Source organism: Fusarium poae, chromosome 3 (assembly GCF_019609905.1).
Source record: "Fusarium poae strain DAOMC 252244 chromosome 3, whole genome shotgun sequence".
NCBI lineage: Eukaryota > Fungi > Ascomycota > Sordariomycetes > Hypocreales > Nectriaceae > Fusarium > Fusarium poae.
The window spans coordinates 3354800-3368214 of NC_058401.1; the positions used below are offsets into that span (position 1 = coordinate 3354800).

A 13415-nucleotide genomic window follows, 5' to 3' on the forward strand; every position below is an offset into this window, starting at 1 on the left:
GTTGTAAGCCAATCAAAAGAACATACACACGCACACCCCCTTATAAATTGTAACTTTCAGCGGGAAGAGCGGGCGGGTTTTTAGTCCGACTCGGACCTGAGCGACTGCTAAGTACTAATGTAAGTAAACCAAGGATCAATCAAGGTCCAAGGGTGATCAAAGTCAATCAAGGACAGGGACAAGGCAAGGAGAGGTCACATTTGAGAAGTTGTCTAGATAGTGAAAAAAAAAGAGAAGAAAAAAAAGAACAAGATCCACCTCTTACAGTCACAATCACAGTCACAGTACAGTCACAGTCAGAAACTAACAATGAATCAGTCACCTCAAACAAGTGATTGACAGGCACGCGTCAGTATGCGAAACGTGCTGATGAATGACTTGATCAGACCCAAAACAAGTTCCTTTTACTGAAGACGTTTTAATTCTATCCACAATTATTAAGCAGAAGTCGTTATGTCAACCATTGTAACAGTCATGATATAAATCGGGAAAAATTAAAACAAAGGGACCCTCATTGATGCGACAAGAGTGACGCAATTGTTCCTGAATACAGTCACGATGGTGTAACTGGGGATTAGAGAGATAAAAAAAAAACTTTCCCAAGTCTCCAGTAAAACTCTCCACTCCAGTGGAATTCCATCTCATTGCACAACCCAATCTCACGATGGCATCAGCTCACGAGGGTCCGGGCTGAGCCTCAAGCCCAAGGACAAAGCAGGATAGGTCCAAGCGAAAGGGGAACAAAGACGAAGAAGAGAAAAAAAAAAGGTTCAAGTAATGTCGTCATGCAAGCAATCGGTCGATCTGGTCATCCCAATCCCCCAATTCCAGTGGAGATGAAGCTTGGCATTCTCGGACAAAAGACGCCTTCACATTCTGGGTCAAGCCTTGCCTACCTAGTTACAGTAGCCAGCAAAAAAAGGGACGAAACTGTGGGAAAAAGCAATCAGTCAACCAACCATGAGAGATACCATGGCTAATAAGAGGAGACAGATGAAATCGGGAATTCAGTAGTCAGTTACAAAGACTGTGAAAACACCAATAAAAGCCACCTCTTGATTTAAAGCCTTGGACTTTGGAGCCTACTGCAGTCTGTCTCTTAGTCGTGGTGTGGCATTAGACAGCAACCTGCCGCTCTAACCTTGGAAAGGCAAGGTAGCGAGCGATAGGGTATCGCAGATCATGCCCAACTTGGCAGAAGTCTCTGTCCAAGCTATTCCTGTCATCCCGGTCCCCTATCCTATCTGTCAGGGAACCCTGATGCCTTGTTAAGTGCAGGCAACTCTGGGGATATCTCTTGGCGTAGCCCGATGGATGCCATCAAAAGGCTAACAATACCCGTACAGAGGATCAGATGTCCCGCCAGGCTTCAGAGACACGGGACAGGGGAGGGACTTAGCCTCAGGAGACTTGAAAATTTTCGGACAAGATGTTAAAAAAAATGTAATCAATCTAAGGCTCAATCTCAGTTGCTCTCAGATCATGGTGGTTATTCAACGAATGAGATGGCTCACCTGGCCCTTTTCTTATGTTACCCTTGGTGCACGAGGCCACACCATCAATCACAGTCATACCACACCACCAACACACCACCACCCTGAAGAATCGGGTCTTATCGCACAATTCCAGGATGCGGCTGGCTGTTTTGAGCCCGCACTGCAAGTCTGTTGGTTGCCTCTTCTAAAGCCCGCAATATTGACATGCATGAGAGATTTCGGAGTAGCACCCGACAAGACCCTTTTCCATGGCTGATGCTGCAAGGCACAGGTTGTGCGTAGAGTAGAGTAGTACTTGCTTCCTCGGCACGAAAACTGTAACAGGAACCGACTCAAGCCGACGCTGTATTATCGGCAGATGAACAATAACAAAAAAAAAAAAAAGCTTCAAGCTATTATCGGGATAACCTTATCCAGGCGATGAATAGTACAGAGTAATCTTGTGTATATTAGGTCTTCTGAACAACCGACATTGCCCTAGTTTTCTGCCCAAGCCCTCCCTCTTAGACCCTTACCCTTGACCTTGACGATGCGATGCCGCCGTCTGCGGCGGTGCGGTGCGGTGCGGTACGGTTGCTCTCGCGTCATCCTAGGCGAGCGATCTGTGAAGTTAGTCGTTTCTTTTTCGTAGATCGAGAATTGTACTCTGTAGCGCTGTATCAGTCACTTGTCCGACAGCCTTAGCGTTGAGACCAGTGGAATTGTTCTTCCACTTGATGAATCCAATTGAAGGGATATTTATCTGCAGCAGCCTGCTTTTTAGCTAGTTAGCCGGGCTGGACCACGATCCTATCTCTACTCGACAAAGTCCACCATCAGGCTAAGCACGGACTTTGTTCTTGTCCGTCTTGCTCTTCAATATAGGGGCTGGCAGGCTGATAAGCTAAGCTAGAAGCTTCTTGGTCAAGCTGGTCAGCCTGATCAGAGGGTGAGGTGATCAGTGATCCAACCAGTAGTGGCAGATCACGCCCAATCCTGAGATGTTTCCCTCAGGTGAAGGTCATCAATCCTTGTAGTAGTTCGAACACCCTCAGCTGAGATAGTTCGTCCCCTATTCCGGTGATGCGCTGCATTTTTCGACTTGACGATGTGACTCTGCATGTCTTGGGTCGAAATGGTTGGACAGAAACCGTGGTTGAGGCTGCGCATTCTTTTCATTTTTGGAAAGAGAATAAACGCCACAGAGACTCGACTGGGAAATACATTGCTGACATGTTTGTGCGGTAATCTCGTTTGGGAATTATGATAGACCAGGGTTACCTGTGGACGAATTGATTATCAGTAATACATCTTTTCGGATATTGGCTTACACGAGATGGGCTGGTATTAGATCCGTGTGACATTGGCAGCAACAGTCTTCGTACTAACTACATGCAAGTTGTCCTGTACTGAAGATGGTCCTGCTTCTGCACAGACTTAGTACCTACTAAGTAACCAGCAAAAATTGCCAGGGAAGAGTCGTGATCGCCTTGAACTTGTTCATTGTTCGTTCATACCTCCCGTCCCGTACACGCCAAGATTTGAACCCTTCAGCGCCGGAATCTTTTCGAGTTAGTGGAGAGAGCTCCCCCCAGCTCCCGCGTGGCCAGTGCATCAAGCCCTGTCCCTGTAATTATAATCAGCAGTAACAAGTTAGCGTAAGTTTTTAGGCCTGCTGTCATGTATGTGTAAGCAGAGACTACATACGTCAAGGCCGACGACGACGATAAAAAAACTCCCACGATAATCGGATAACGATTCTCGGCGTTGACGATGAACCAGGGGAAAATCATCATCGGTCTAGACTCCAGATTTCAACTTACAGCGAAAATAGAGTTCAGGTCCTGGCAGGGGGATTGCGCGAGCGGCTTCAACCGCAGCCGTAGAAAGGGCCATGTTTCCTATCTCGTCACTTTGTCCGACGAGCTAAACCAAGGTAACGATGGGAAATCGTGGGGGGAAAACCTTTAGGACCCTCTCTTCTCGGTTGTCTATCTTATCGAGAATACAGGCACATTTTGTTAATATGCGCTATATCTTTTGCTGATGATAGTGTTTGCGGGCGTTAAATCTCCATCTGGAGAAGCCGTCATGACTGATGTAACCCGAGCTATCTTTTAATCAATGAATCAATTAACTACTAACGTGGAGAATTATCGCGACTGACTAATAATCAACTTGGCTCCATCCAACCGTCGCGATACAAGTGGAATTAAAGTGATAAATGACTCCGTCTCTGATCCTGACTCTCAAACTTCATCTTGATCCATTGATTTATTGATTCATGCCTGATCGTCAACGTGCTGGAGACAAGACGCGTTGTAAGATCAGCAATTGACTGTTGTGTGAAATTGTGATTCGATCATGAATTGACGTTGGACTCCTCATTAGAACGTAATGCATATGAATTAGACTTTCGGGCGAAAAGACCCAAATTGTTAATTGTTATGGGCATCAACGACGCAAACAAAAGAAGAAGAAAAAAACCTCAAGGATCAATTGGTAGAAAAACCTTGGTTTGAGGGGAATAACTTTTGAGGCCCTATAACCATGGAAAAGCCGAATGAAACCCCGTCTGAGTGCCGCGGTATGCCGAGCAAAAACCTGATGATTGGCAAATGCTAATTAATATGCCCACTGTCTGCCATAAGATTGGTTATCCTGGATAAATTGCGTTTCATTGCGTCTTCAGTCTCAGTATCAGCATCATCGGACTACCTAGGGTTGATGTTGCTCAGTGGGGATTCACTGTCTGCCCCGAGACATGACAAGATAAGACGTGACAGGAGGTAGATATTTCTGGGAGTGCGGGAATATGCGTACTATGACCGAACTGATTATGCATGCTCGCTAGTATCGTGACAAGGCCCTGAATGGCCTATTCCACAAGAATCCGGGGAAGTAGTTATGTGGTATCAGAAACTCGTCAAGCCTAGCATGGGACAGGAGTTACTGTAATAAGCGATCATTCTCTTCAACAGCGCCTGTCTATGCACCCCAGAGAGAAACTGAGAGTATTGACCCGCTGCATTGTACTGGGACTACGGCATCAGAGGGCGTGCTACTTGCACACGATGCGACCTTGTTGTTTTCAAAGAGAGGTTGGAATATGTGGTCAGGCGGCAGTATCAGGACCGGGGATGCAGTTGGATGGAGGTTGCAGATCAAAACTCACAAATGATTCGCTCTGAAAAGCCCCCCGTCCCTTGTCTGTCTCCGCCCCCAGACGCAGTCTTGATCAAAAATGGAATGGGTTTGTAGAACTGCGCAGCGACAGTGTCCAAAGGGGATCAGCACTGCATTTTGCAGTTTACTGCCTCCGTAGTTTTAGTTACTAACTATTAGTTGATGACGATCACGATACAGTCGCGACCACTTTTTTCCATTTCAAATCAATCCTCCGACTGACATGACAGGATAGCGCGCAATTCCCCGGCGAGAACCTGGGGTAAATAAAGATGTCCAATGCGCAACCTAACTAGTTTGACTCGCAAAAGGTCCGTTCATGTCATCGACGCTTCAACTGACACAAGCACTAGTTACTTCAGGAGATGAGACGTGATAGAAAGAGGGGTCATTCATGATGGACAATGCTCCAAAGTAAAGAGTCTAGAGGTTAGTAGTACTTGGTTATAAGCGGGGTTTGCTTCGAGAGAACCGAGTACCTGGTTGGTCTCTCTTGTTCAATAGGCACTGCTGCTGTGTGATCTGTGATCTTCCCATATCTCTTACTCCTTCCTACTGGGCCCTGAGTGACATTCAACTGGAGGCGATTCCTGTGCTATGGGTGAGACAATGAGCTGCGCTGCACGATAACCGTTCGGGCATTTTATGTGAATAGGAAGGGAAAAAGAAAATAAAAGAAAAAAAGTAAGCCTCGATGAGATCAATATGCGTCAGAATGTGGCTTGTGGCGACGAGATGAAGAATTTTGATCTTGTTTCTATTGCAGAATCTACAATAATGCAAATCCAGGGTCCAGGTATGTTCCTGAAGGATGGTTGATCTCTCACTGGTGATCTGTGTTTGGGTTGGGGTTGGTTGCAAACACTAACACCACCATGAAAAAGTAAACTAAACTATTGCTTGGTGGCGAACATACCTAAGCATAATGCGCGGATTGTGATTGTGGTTGATATGTTTTTGGGTCTGGGTCTACTGCAACCCAACAGTTGGACGGTGTTGGTTTAGTTCAGTATTAGTAGAGACTTTGTGGTTTCAGCAACGGTCGCCTCCTAGTGTATAGTGCCTACTTGAGTTAATTTAGTTTATATGAAGGCGAAAAATAGAGCAGAACTTTGTGACAAGTGAGTGAAAACTGAAGGATTGTGGTGAGGAGCTTGATGGCCATTGGCTTGTTGGCTATCAAGGTGTGATGGGCCTAGCGCATCCTTTTGATAGTGGCAGAGCGGCAGTCGAAACTGGTTATTGCTGCAGATAATACTGTGCAGTAGACGGTACGGTGCAGCGCAGTGCAGTAGAGCATCCATAAACCCGGTAGAGGGGCTTTGTATGGTTTGATACAGTAGATGGATGAGCACATTGTCTGGACTGGGCAGAACAGACATGCAATTCGGCAACACAGTTGCGGAATATGGCGTCACTTGCTGTTGCGATGAGCGTTTCGAGCGTCTCACAAACTTCGATTGCGCGTCTGCTTCGGCAAAGTCTAGACCTATGGCTATAGCTATGGCGTCAATAGACAGCTAGAGTCAAGAGTCAGGTGGTCTACTGTTGTGTCATGTTGGGTAAGGTTGTGTTCTTCTTGACGATATGTACTGAGCGGCAAATGATATCAGATACGTCTGGTTTAGTAGACACAGAATTATGATAGTACTACCCTCAATTTGATACAATGACCAGGAAGCGAGATCGTCGCCATTACGAAAACAAAGATACAGTATAGTATGTACAATGTTGTTATCAACGACCGAGTCTGTTTCTTAATTTGGTCTCTTGGGATTATCTATACCATTTGTGCAACTACATGTACAATCGGATACAACTGCTTTGTGATAACTCAAAAGAATTCTCCTATTTCCGGCAGTATATCGGAGAGTAACTATACTACTCCGTATCTGTTGGAGGGTATGTTGATCCTGAACCCTGAACCTCCTGAACCTCCTGAACCTGACCTGACCGACCTGAACGGAGCATTAAACTGAAGCACGTTGTTGAAATCAATGGTTATTTTGCGTGCTCAAAGTGGAGAACGAAGTGAAGCAGTATGTAGCCAGAGTTGAAATAAAGGTGGAGAGCGATGGAGATAGAGACGGACGGCAGACAGGGATGTGGGGGAAGGGGAGGCATTGATAGGCGCTATGCCCTGGAAAGACTAGAGCTGTGAGGCACTAAGCTCATTGCGTTGCTCTTGCGGGCGCAGATCGAATCTGTCCATGTTTTTGCCTCAGGCAACAACAGTCCTTCTATCCGTCCCGTTCCTGTGGGTCAAGCAATGAATGGATATCAAACTAAATCAACCGTCAAGCAGATTACGCTACGCCGCAACGCTGAGTTACAGCAGTTACAGCAATGCAGCTTACATTACAGAGGGCGAAAGCACAGAGGGTTCGCCTGTAACCTGTAACACCCCTCCATTGGACTCGATCTAATCTCACAATGGATCAATTGGCCATTCAACGAGCGGGGACATCCATCACCAGGCCAAGAAGAAATCTTGACAGAATGCCAGCAACAAATTCCCATAAGACAAGCACAATTGACCATGTCAAATCTTGAATGGCCTCACCTCACACCACGGAGACCCGATGAGATGCACACATCCTCTGATCTTTGTGGGGAGGGGGCACTTGGGGCACTCCGAAACCTCGAGCCAGCGGGCAGAACCGTGCAGAATTGCACGGTAGCTAACGGAAAACCAGAGGCGACCTGAACGAACTGAACGACCAACAGCCCATTGCCCACCTCCGGTGTCGCTACCCTCTGCCCAGCCAGCGAAAAATCTCGGCTGATGCCTCTGCGGTGGGATCCGGGGACCCTCTCAAGGTCCCCATCTAATAACCCATCTGAGTCACCTCATCGAGCTTGCGATATAGGTGATTGTTCTCGTGGACATGAACCGGCCGTAATGCAATCATTGAAAAATTTTCGGCTATCCGTCGCAATCTCGTACAGTAATAGCGTTGGCCAGGATGGAACAGAGGAAAAGAATAAAACACGGCTTGGCTTGGTCAGGGCTCAGGCGCAGCACAGTTCAGTTCAGTCAGCCAAGTAGTAAAAGAAGCGCAGTGCAGTGCAGTGCAGTACCAGCCAGCCAGCCAGCAAAAATCACACGCCTTTGTCTGGTGTCTGAATGTCTTGGTTGGGTCCTTTGTCGTGGAGGCTTGTCTTGTCCTCCTCTGCCCTGCAACAGACTCTCAGTTAGGTACGTCCGTACGGTCCCTGAAAAGCAGTGGAAGCTCACTGAGATGTAAACTCCACTTGCCAAAGCTCATCCTGGCTGGCACTCCCTCCTCCTCCAACACTCCCTGTGTATGGGAGGTGTGAGACGCCCTGGCGTGGTGTGCACACCACACACCCAGTTGGAACGAGCACAACCCACGCCCGGCGGGCGTCCCATCACTGAGCGATGTGGACCAATTTTTCTCAGCATGAAGCAGTACGTACCGGCCTAACCTCTGTCTGCAGGGCATTGAGAGCGGCAAGGCGCCCCCACCAAAGTCCAACACTCCACTGATACGTACTCTTTCCTGGTGGAGAAGAGGTGTGCCTTGGTACCCTCCTCCACGAATTCCTAGCAAGTGTACCTCTAGCGCAATCCTGGTCGTGCAACTGATCATCGACCAAGGCTGTGCCTGGGCCACTGACCAAGAATATACATAACCCTCCCCCTCGAACCTCTCAACTCAGATCTCCTTCACCATCATCTCGACTCTCTCACTTGCGATCCTTCAATTGCTCTCTCTACTATATCAAACTGTTGCAATACTTTACTCGATAATACTTGAACACAAAGGAGTACAAGTCGACACTTTCTTGGGTTAACCCTACAAACACTACTTTCTACCACACTCATACAACCACACACATCACCGCAGCCATGGACTTCGATTCTTGGGCTCACTCTTTCTGCCTTGCCTGCGACAAGCAAGTGCAATCATCTTCTGATGCCTACTGCTCCGAGTCATGCAGACTGGCCGACTTTGAGAAGACATCAACAACAAGTTCTCAAGCCAGCTCACCCGGCCTCACTTCTCCTTCCTGCCAATGGTCATCGAAATCCTCTAGCTCGGGCTTCTACCTCTCCCCCGCCTACGATTTCTCCAACGCAAAGCCATACGGATCAAGGCACATGAGCCAACCCACCTTCAAGCCCTACGGCACTGAGTCGACTGCCAACCACCGATCCCTCACTCCCTCCAGCTCCCACAGCAGCCTGTGCTCCATGCAGAGCACCTCAACAACAGGAGAGCAAAGTCAACTGTCCGACAAGGCGAGGAAGGAACTCCGAGCGTACGCCGTATCTTTTGACAACGTGAGGACGCAGCGACGACGATCCTACTAAGCACTTCACTACTTCTACTCAACAATAACACGACATCATACACACGAAATAACACCTAAAAACATATTACCACGCAACTCATTCAACACACAACTTATTCAACAACTCAAACATCATCGCATCAACACAACACAACACCTCAACTCAACTCACACCTCAACGCCTTCACTTTTCCTTATCTTGTCGAAGAATCTATTTTGTACCAAAGAAGGGCATTATACCGGAGCACTGCATTAAAAAAAAGTTTGTTTTAACATGGATCCATGACGATTTCTTTTCATCATGTCAACCAGCCTTTTATGGGTGGGGATCATTTGGGGCGGTTCTTTTGTCCATTGGGGTTCACGGATATACGAACCCCAAGCAAGAAGGGATATCTTGTACCAAATACAGGGCGGATTGATATCACATGAAGTTTCAGAGCATGGATTACGGGAGCACGGGAGGTTTTCATGATACCGGGATACGACGGCTGGGGACATTTGGGTCAGGCGTACAGGACCGACCAGGCAAGAAGCCGGTCGATGATTCTATTGGGAGGTATAACTTGCGCTTTTGACTACGGGGCAACTGGGCATCGACAGGAACTGCGGGAAGACTGCACTACACTGCACAGCATAGCACATGATTGGATACCATAGCATACTATAGCCAAAGAGATCTTTTTTCGTTCTCCCTCCAAACAAAGCAAGCCAAGTTTTCTTTCTTGAATGTGAAATCTGCACAAATTCTATGTGTTTCTATCCAGTCTCTTTCTTTCTTTCTTTCTGTCTGAGCTGTCATCGTCCCTTGTCACCTTTTGTCTCAAAGGGCATAACCTACTACCATTGGGCATTCTTGAGCCTTCTTACATACCAAGTGGGTTTGTTTGCTTTTTCTCGGGGGATTTACAACCAAGCGGACAGTCACCGCCAGGCCGCTCGACTGGGATAGGCAGGCCAAAAATGTGCATCGACTTTTTTTTTGCGTCTCTTACATTTTTCGGATCCACGTATACATACATACATATGCATCTCACTCTCAACGCTTAACTAGTTAACAGGGAGACCCCAAGCAGACGACAGGAAAAATCACAGCGAGGCTCTTTTTCGCATAATTTCGAGCTAAACTGATGTGCTTCAGGACCGGCAAGGATTAAAAGGTCTACAGTTCACCAACTTGAGAGTTCCGGGCCGGTCTCTAACAGGGGTGGGACAGTATAATAGACAGAACTGGATTGAGAATAGGACAGGACAGGATGGATTACGACTTGCCTGTCAAAGGAAAATGCCTTTTCAGCTTCGTTCCCCAGACTTGAAGCTTGGCCAAGAAGGTTAGACTACTTGCTGTGAGCCATCCATACCTGTAGTGATCAGCTCCGATCTCCGGCGACTAAGTACCAGCTCAAGTTCAGATCCAACAGGATGGATGGGCACGACGCTTCCTGACAAGTAGAATGGAGACATTGATTGAACAACTGACTAATAGAATACAACTTGAAACAAGTAATAAGAGTGACCTTTTGGTAATAAAGTATATCCTCTGATTCAATTCAATCTTGTTTTCTTGGATTTGCTTGCCGATAACGGGGGAACTTCTTTTTTTACTTTTGTCTAAACCGAGATTCGCAACTTTGTGCTGTAATTGTATAACTAACTCTTTGTGTGTGTACGTACTTGTGCCTGTGTCTGTGTCATACGGGTCTTAAAAAATGACAGTCAAACAGAGAGACTTTGTTAGACAGACGTCGTTGAGGTTGGTACCCGAAACGTGTGCTGTCTATTTGTTATTCATCCAAGTTTATGTTTTTATGCTTCCACCGCCTTTACAAAGCGAGAAAGAAAGAGTCATCTACGTACTAAGCGTAGTATGTTGTACCCGATAGTATCCATCTCCTACCATGGTATACCGAAGGCATTGACAATGTGTAAGCCAAGTTAATCGGCGTCAAACTCTATGTGTATCCGCTTGTTTTTGTTGGTGGTATGTGCTGTGTTTAGTGGTTCAGGCCTTCGTTAACTTTTGCCCCCTTGGTGCGCGCGCACCCCTTGATAGGGATAAGGGAGTAATATTGGATGATTCTCATACATACATGGCAGTCTAACTAGTTACTGAGTGCAAAAGCTTCTTCCCATCAGACGTCAATGGAGCATGCAAGTAGGGACGGTGGTCCCCTTCCACGCCCCTCTGCCCCCCTCTGTGGATGTAAATAATCGAAATTTCAGTCAATGCACAGACGACATGACAAGAATATTCGGGCATCGCCTATACAGAGTGGAGGTGGAAAGCCTCAGTGTCATTTTTGTCAGTGTCATCTGAATGATCGAGTTATTTCTTCCATGTTCCGCAACGTAACTGTATCCGTAACCGCAAACAAGATTTTTCTTTAGCCTCACCCGAAAACCTGGTAGCTAATAAAGGTACAGGGACCCATCTAGCAAAGGGGTTCGTCAATGGGATTGGCTGTCTGAACGTCATGCGGGCCGTAACTTTGTAGTCCATGTTGAGGCGATCGTCTGGTTACTAGTTAGTACTAACAAAGGTGGACTGTCTGTGTGTGCCAGCGCATCCGCTTGGTTCTTGTTTCTATGTCATCATCGGCGATGCTCAACTGAATTGGTTGATCAGAGCTAACACGATGGTTTCGCACGTGTCTGACAGAAAAATTTCACGAGTGGATTTTTGGTGGATGAGAAAGAGCTTGGCCTTTGGCGATTATCAGATCAGGGGACCTTGGAATTCTTTTCAGGGGTCTTTTCTTTTCTTTCTTTCTTTGCATTGACGAGTGGAATTTTTCATCTCTGTTGTTGGACCATTCCAAGGTTTTGGGGTGGTGATGGAGTAGTTAGATGGGCGTGTAAAGGACCCAACCAGATATTGAACATTGAACAAGGGCATCTCTCTTCTTTCTCTCTCCTCCAACCAAAGCAGAGATGGTGCATAGCTCAGAGTAAAAGGTTCAATGCCGAGAAAAGTACGTACCTACGGGATTGTCGACCGAGATCGACATCATCCCCCTCGGCAGGGCCCGACCATCGTGAGTCTTTAGACGTGGAGTTTTTTTCAATGTACGTAACTTTATGTAAGGAGACAAGCCCAGTTTTTTCTCCCTCTTGAGAAACAAAAAATAATTAAATAAATTACTACATGATGAAATCATGGCCAGATCTCCATCTATGTTCTCCGGGTGATGGATCGTACGCTAGACCAATACACATACATATGATAATCTGCCCATTTCTACCCTCTGATATCCGAAACTGAGCGAGTATCCGTACTGTACTGCAATATTACTCCGTTTAAAACATGGGACGATGTTGAGATGGGCTGTTTTCCATCTCCATCGGCAGATGGATCCTCTCCGTTCCGCCTCGCCTCGCTTCCACCGGCAGTGAAACCCCAAGATTCCGGTTCTTCCTTTTTTGCATTTACATCTGCATCTGCGTTTTGCTTTGCATTGTTTTGCATCAGGATCAAGTACATTGCGAGAGCAAAAGTGGGTTCGTGGCTTGTTTCGGGACTATGGGGTTATGTTATGCTTCAACAGCAAATCTGCGCAGAGGGATGTTCCTGGATAAGGCTGTTTCGTTTGGCTTACGCATTCACTCTGGCTTCAATCGATCGATCGTCTTTTTTTAGGATGTTTCACTAAATGAATCTTCTTTGGCCTTTTTTTTCTCTCGTCCTTGTTTTGAGTTGTCATGTACATTATAGTAGTATGTATATCCACTACCAACCTACGTGGCAACCTCTCTTATGTCTCTATCATGCCATACCAAACCCTGTAGTTAGCTATTGGAAGCAGATGAAAAAGGGGAAAGAAAACTTGTTCTAATTGATCGGCGGGGACGGCCCGGAGGTTGCGTTACGCTGTGAATGGAATGGTTGTGCTTCCAGAGACTCACCTTGAACTTCGTCGCTTCCATTTAGTAGCATGGACCGCTGGGTGACGTCGGCGTTTTCCACGACCCATGTTATTATTACCGCTTACTTATGATTCTTGCCTTGGCCTGGTTCAAGGAACAAGTTTGGAACTTCCCTGATCCTGGACAGAGAGAGTGTGAGAGTCGAATTGAGTTGATTTGAGTTTGAACTCAGTTTCGGCCTGCAGGACCCGCTGCGAATATCCATCTTTGTGTAAACCTGGATAATGAATTGTGCATTGTAAATTGATTACAGGGTTACAATTATCCATGGTGGCTTTTTGTAGTATTAACAATCAAGGTACTATGTACGGCATTTGCACTCTGTAACATGTTCATCAATGAACAATATGTCTCTAGTAATTGCTTTTCCCTCCCAACAACTGCTTAACCAATTGGATTAGAGAAAAGAAAAAGACCCCCACTGCCGGGTGTCAGTTCGGTAATTGGATTCTGAGGCTCTTACATGTCTCGACTCAAGAGGAGGCTGGCTGAACTTGTCCAATCAATCAT

At 46.5% G+C, this 13415-nt stretch overlaps 2 protein-coding genes across 2 annotated transcripts; one reads left to right on the forward strand and one right to left on the reverse strand.

Annotated features, from left to right (window-relative positions):
• Positions 1-1973: 1973 nt before the first annotated feature.
• On the reverse strand, positions 1974-2839 carry FPOAC1_008508 (uncharacterized protein; the record flags this gene model as incomplete). The annotated part of the gene is made up of 4 exons (XM_044852949.1): positions 1974-2098; positions 2329-2413; positions 2709-2756; positions 2807-2839. The coding sequence occupies 4 exons, from the start codon at positions 2837-2839 to the stop codon at positions 1974-1976; spliced, it is 291 nt and encodes a 96-aa protein (XP_044705619.1).
• A 5696-nt stretch (positions 2840-8535) lies between these two features.
• On the forward strand, positions 8536-9000 carry FPOAC1_008509 (uncharacterized protein; the record flags this gene model as incomplete). Its single annotated transcript, XM_044852950.1, has 1 exon — positions 8536-9000. One exon carries the CDS (start codon positions 8536-8538, stop codon positions 8998-9000), a length of 465 nt encoding a protein of 154 aa, XP_044705620.1.
• Between the last annotated feature and the right edge of the window lie 4415 nt (positions 9001-13415).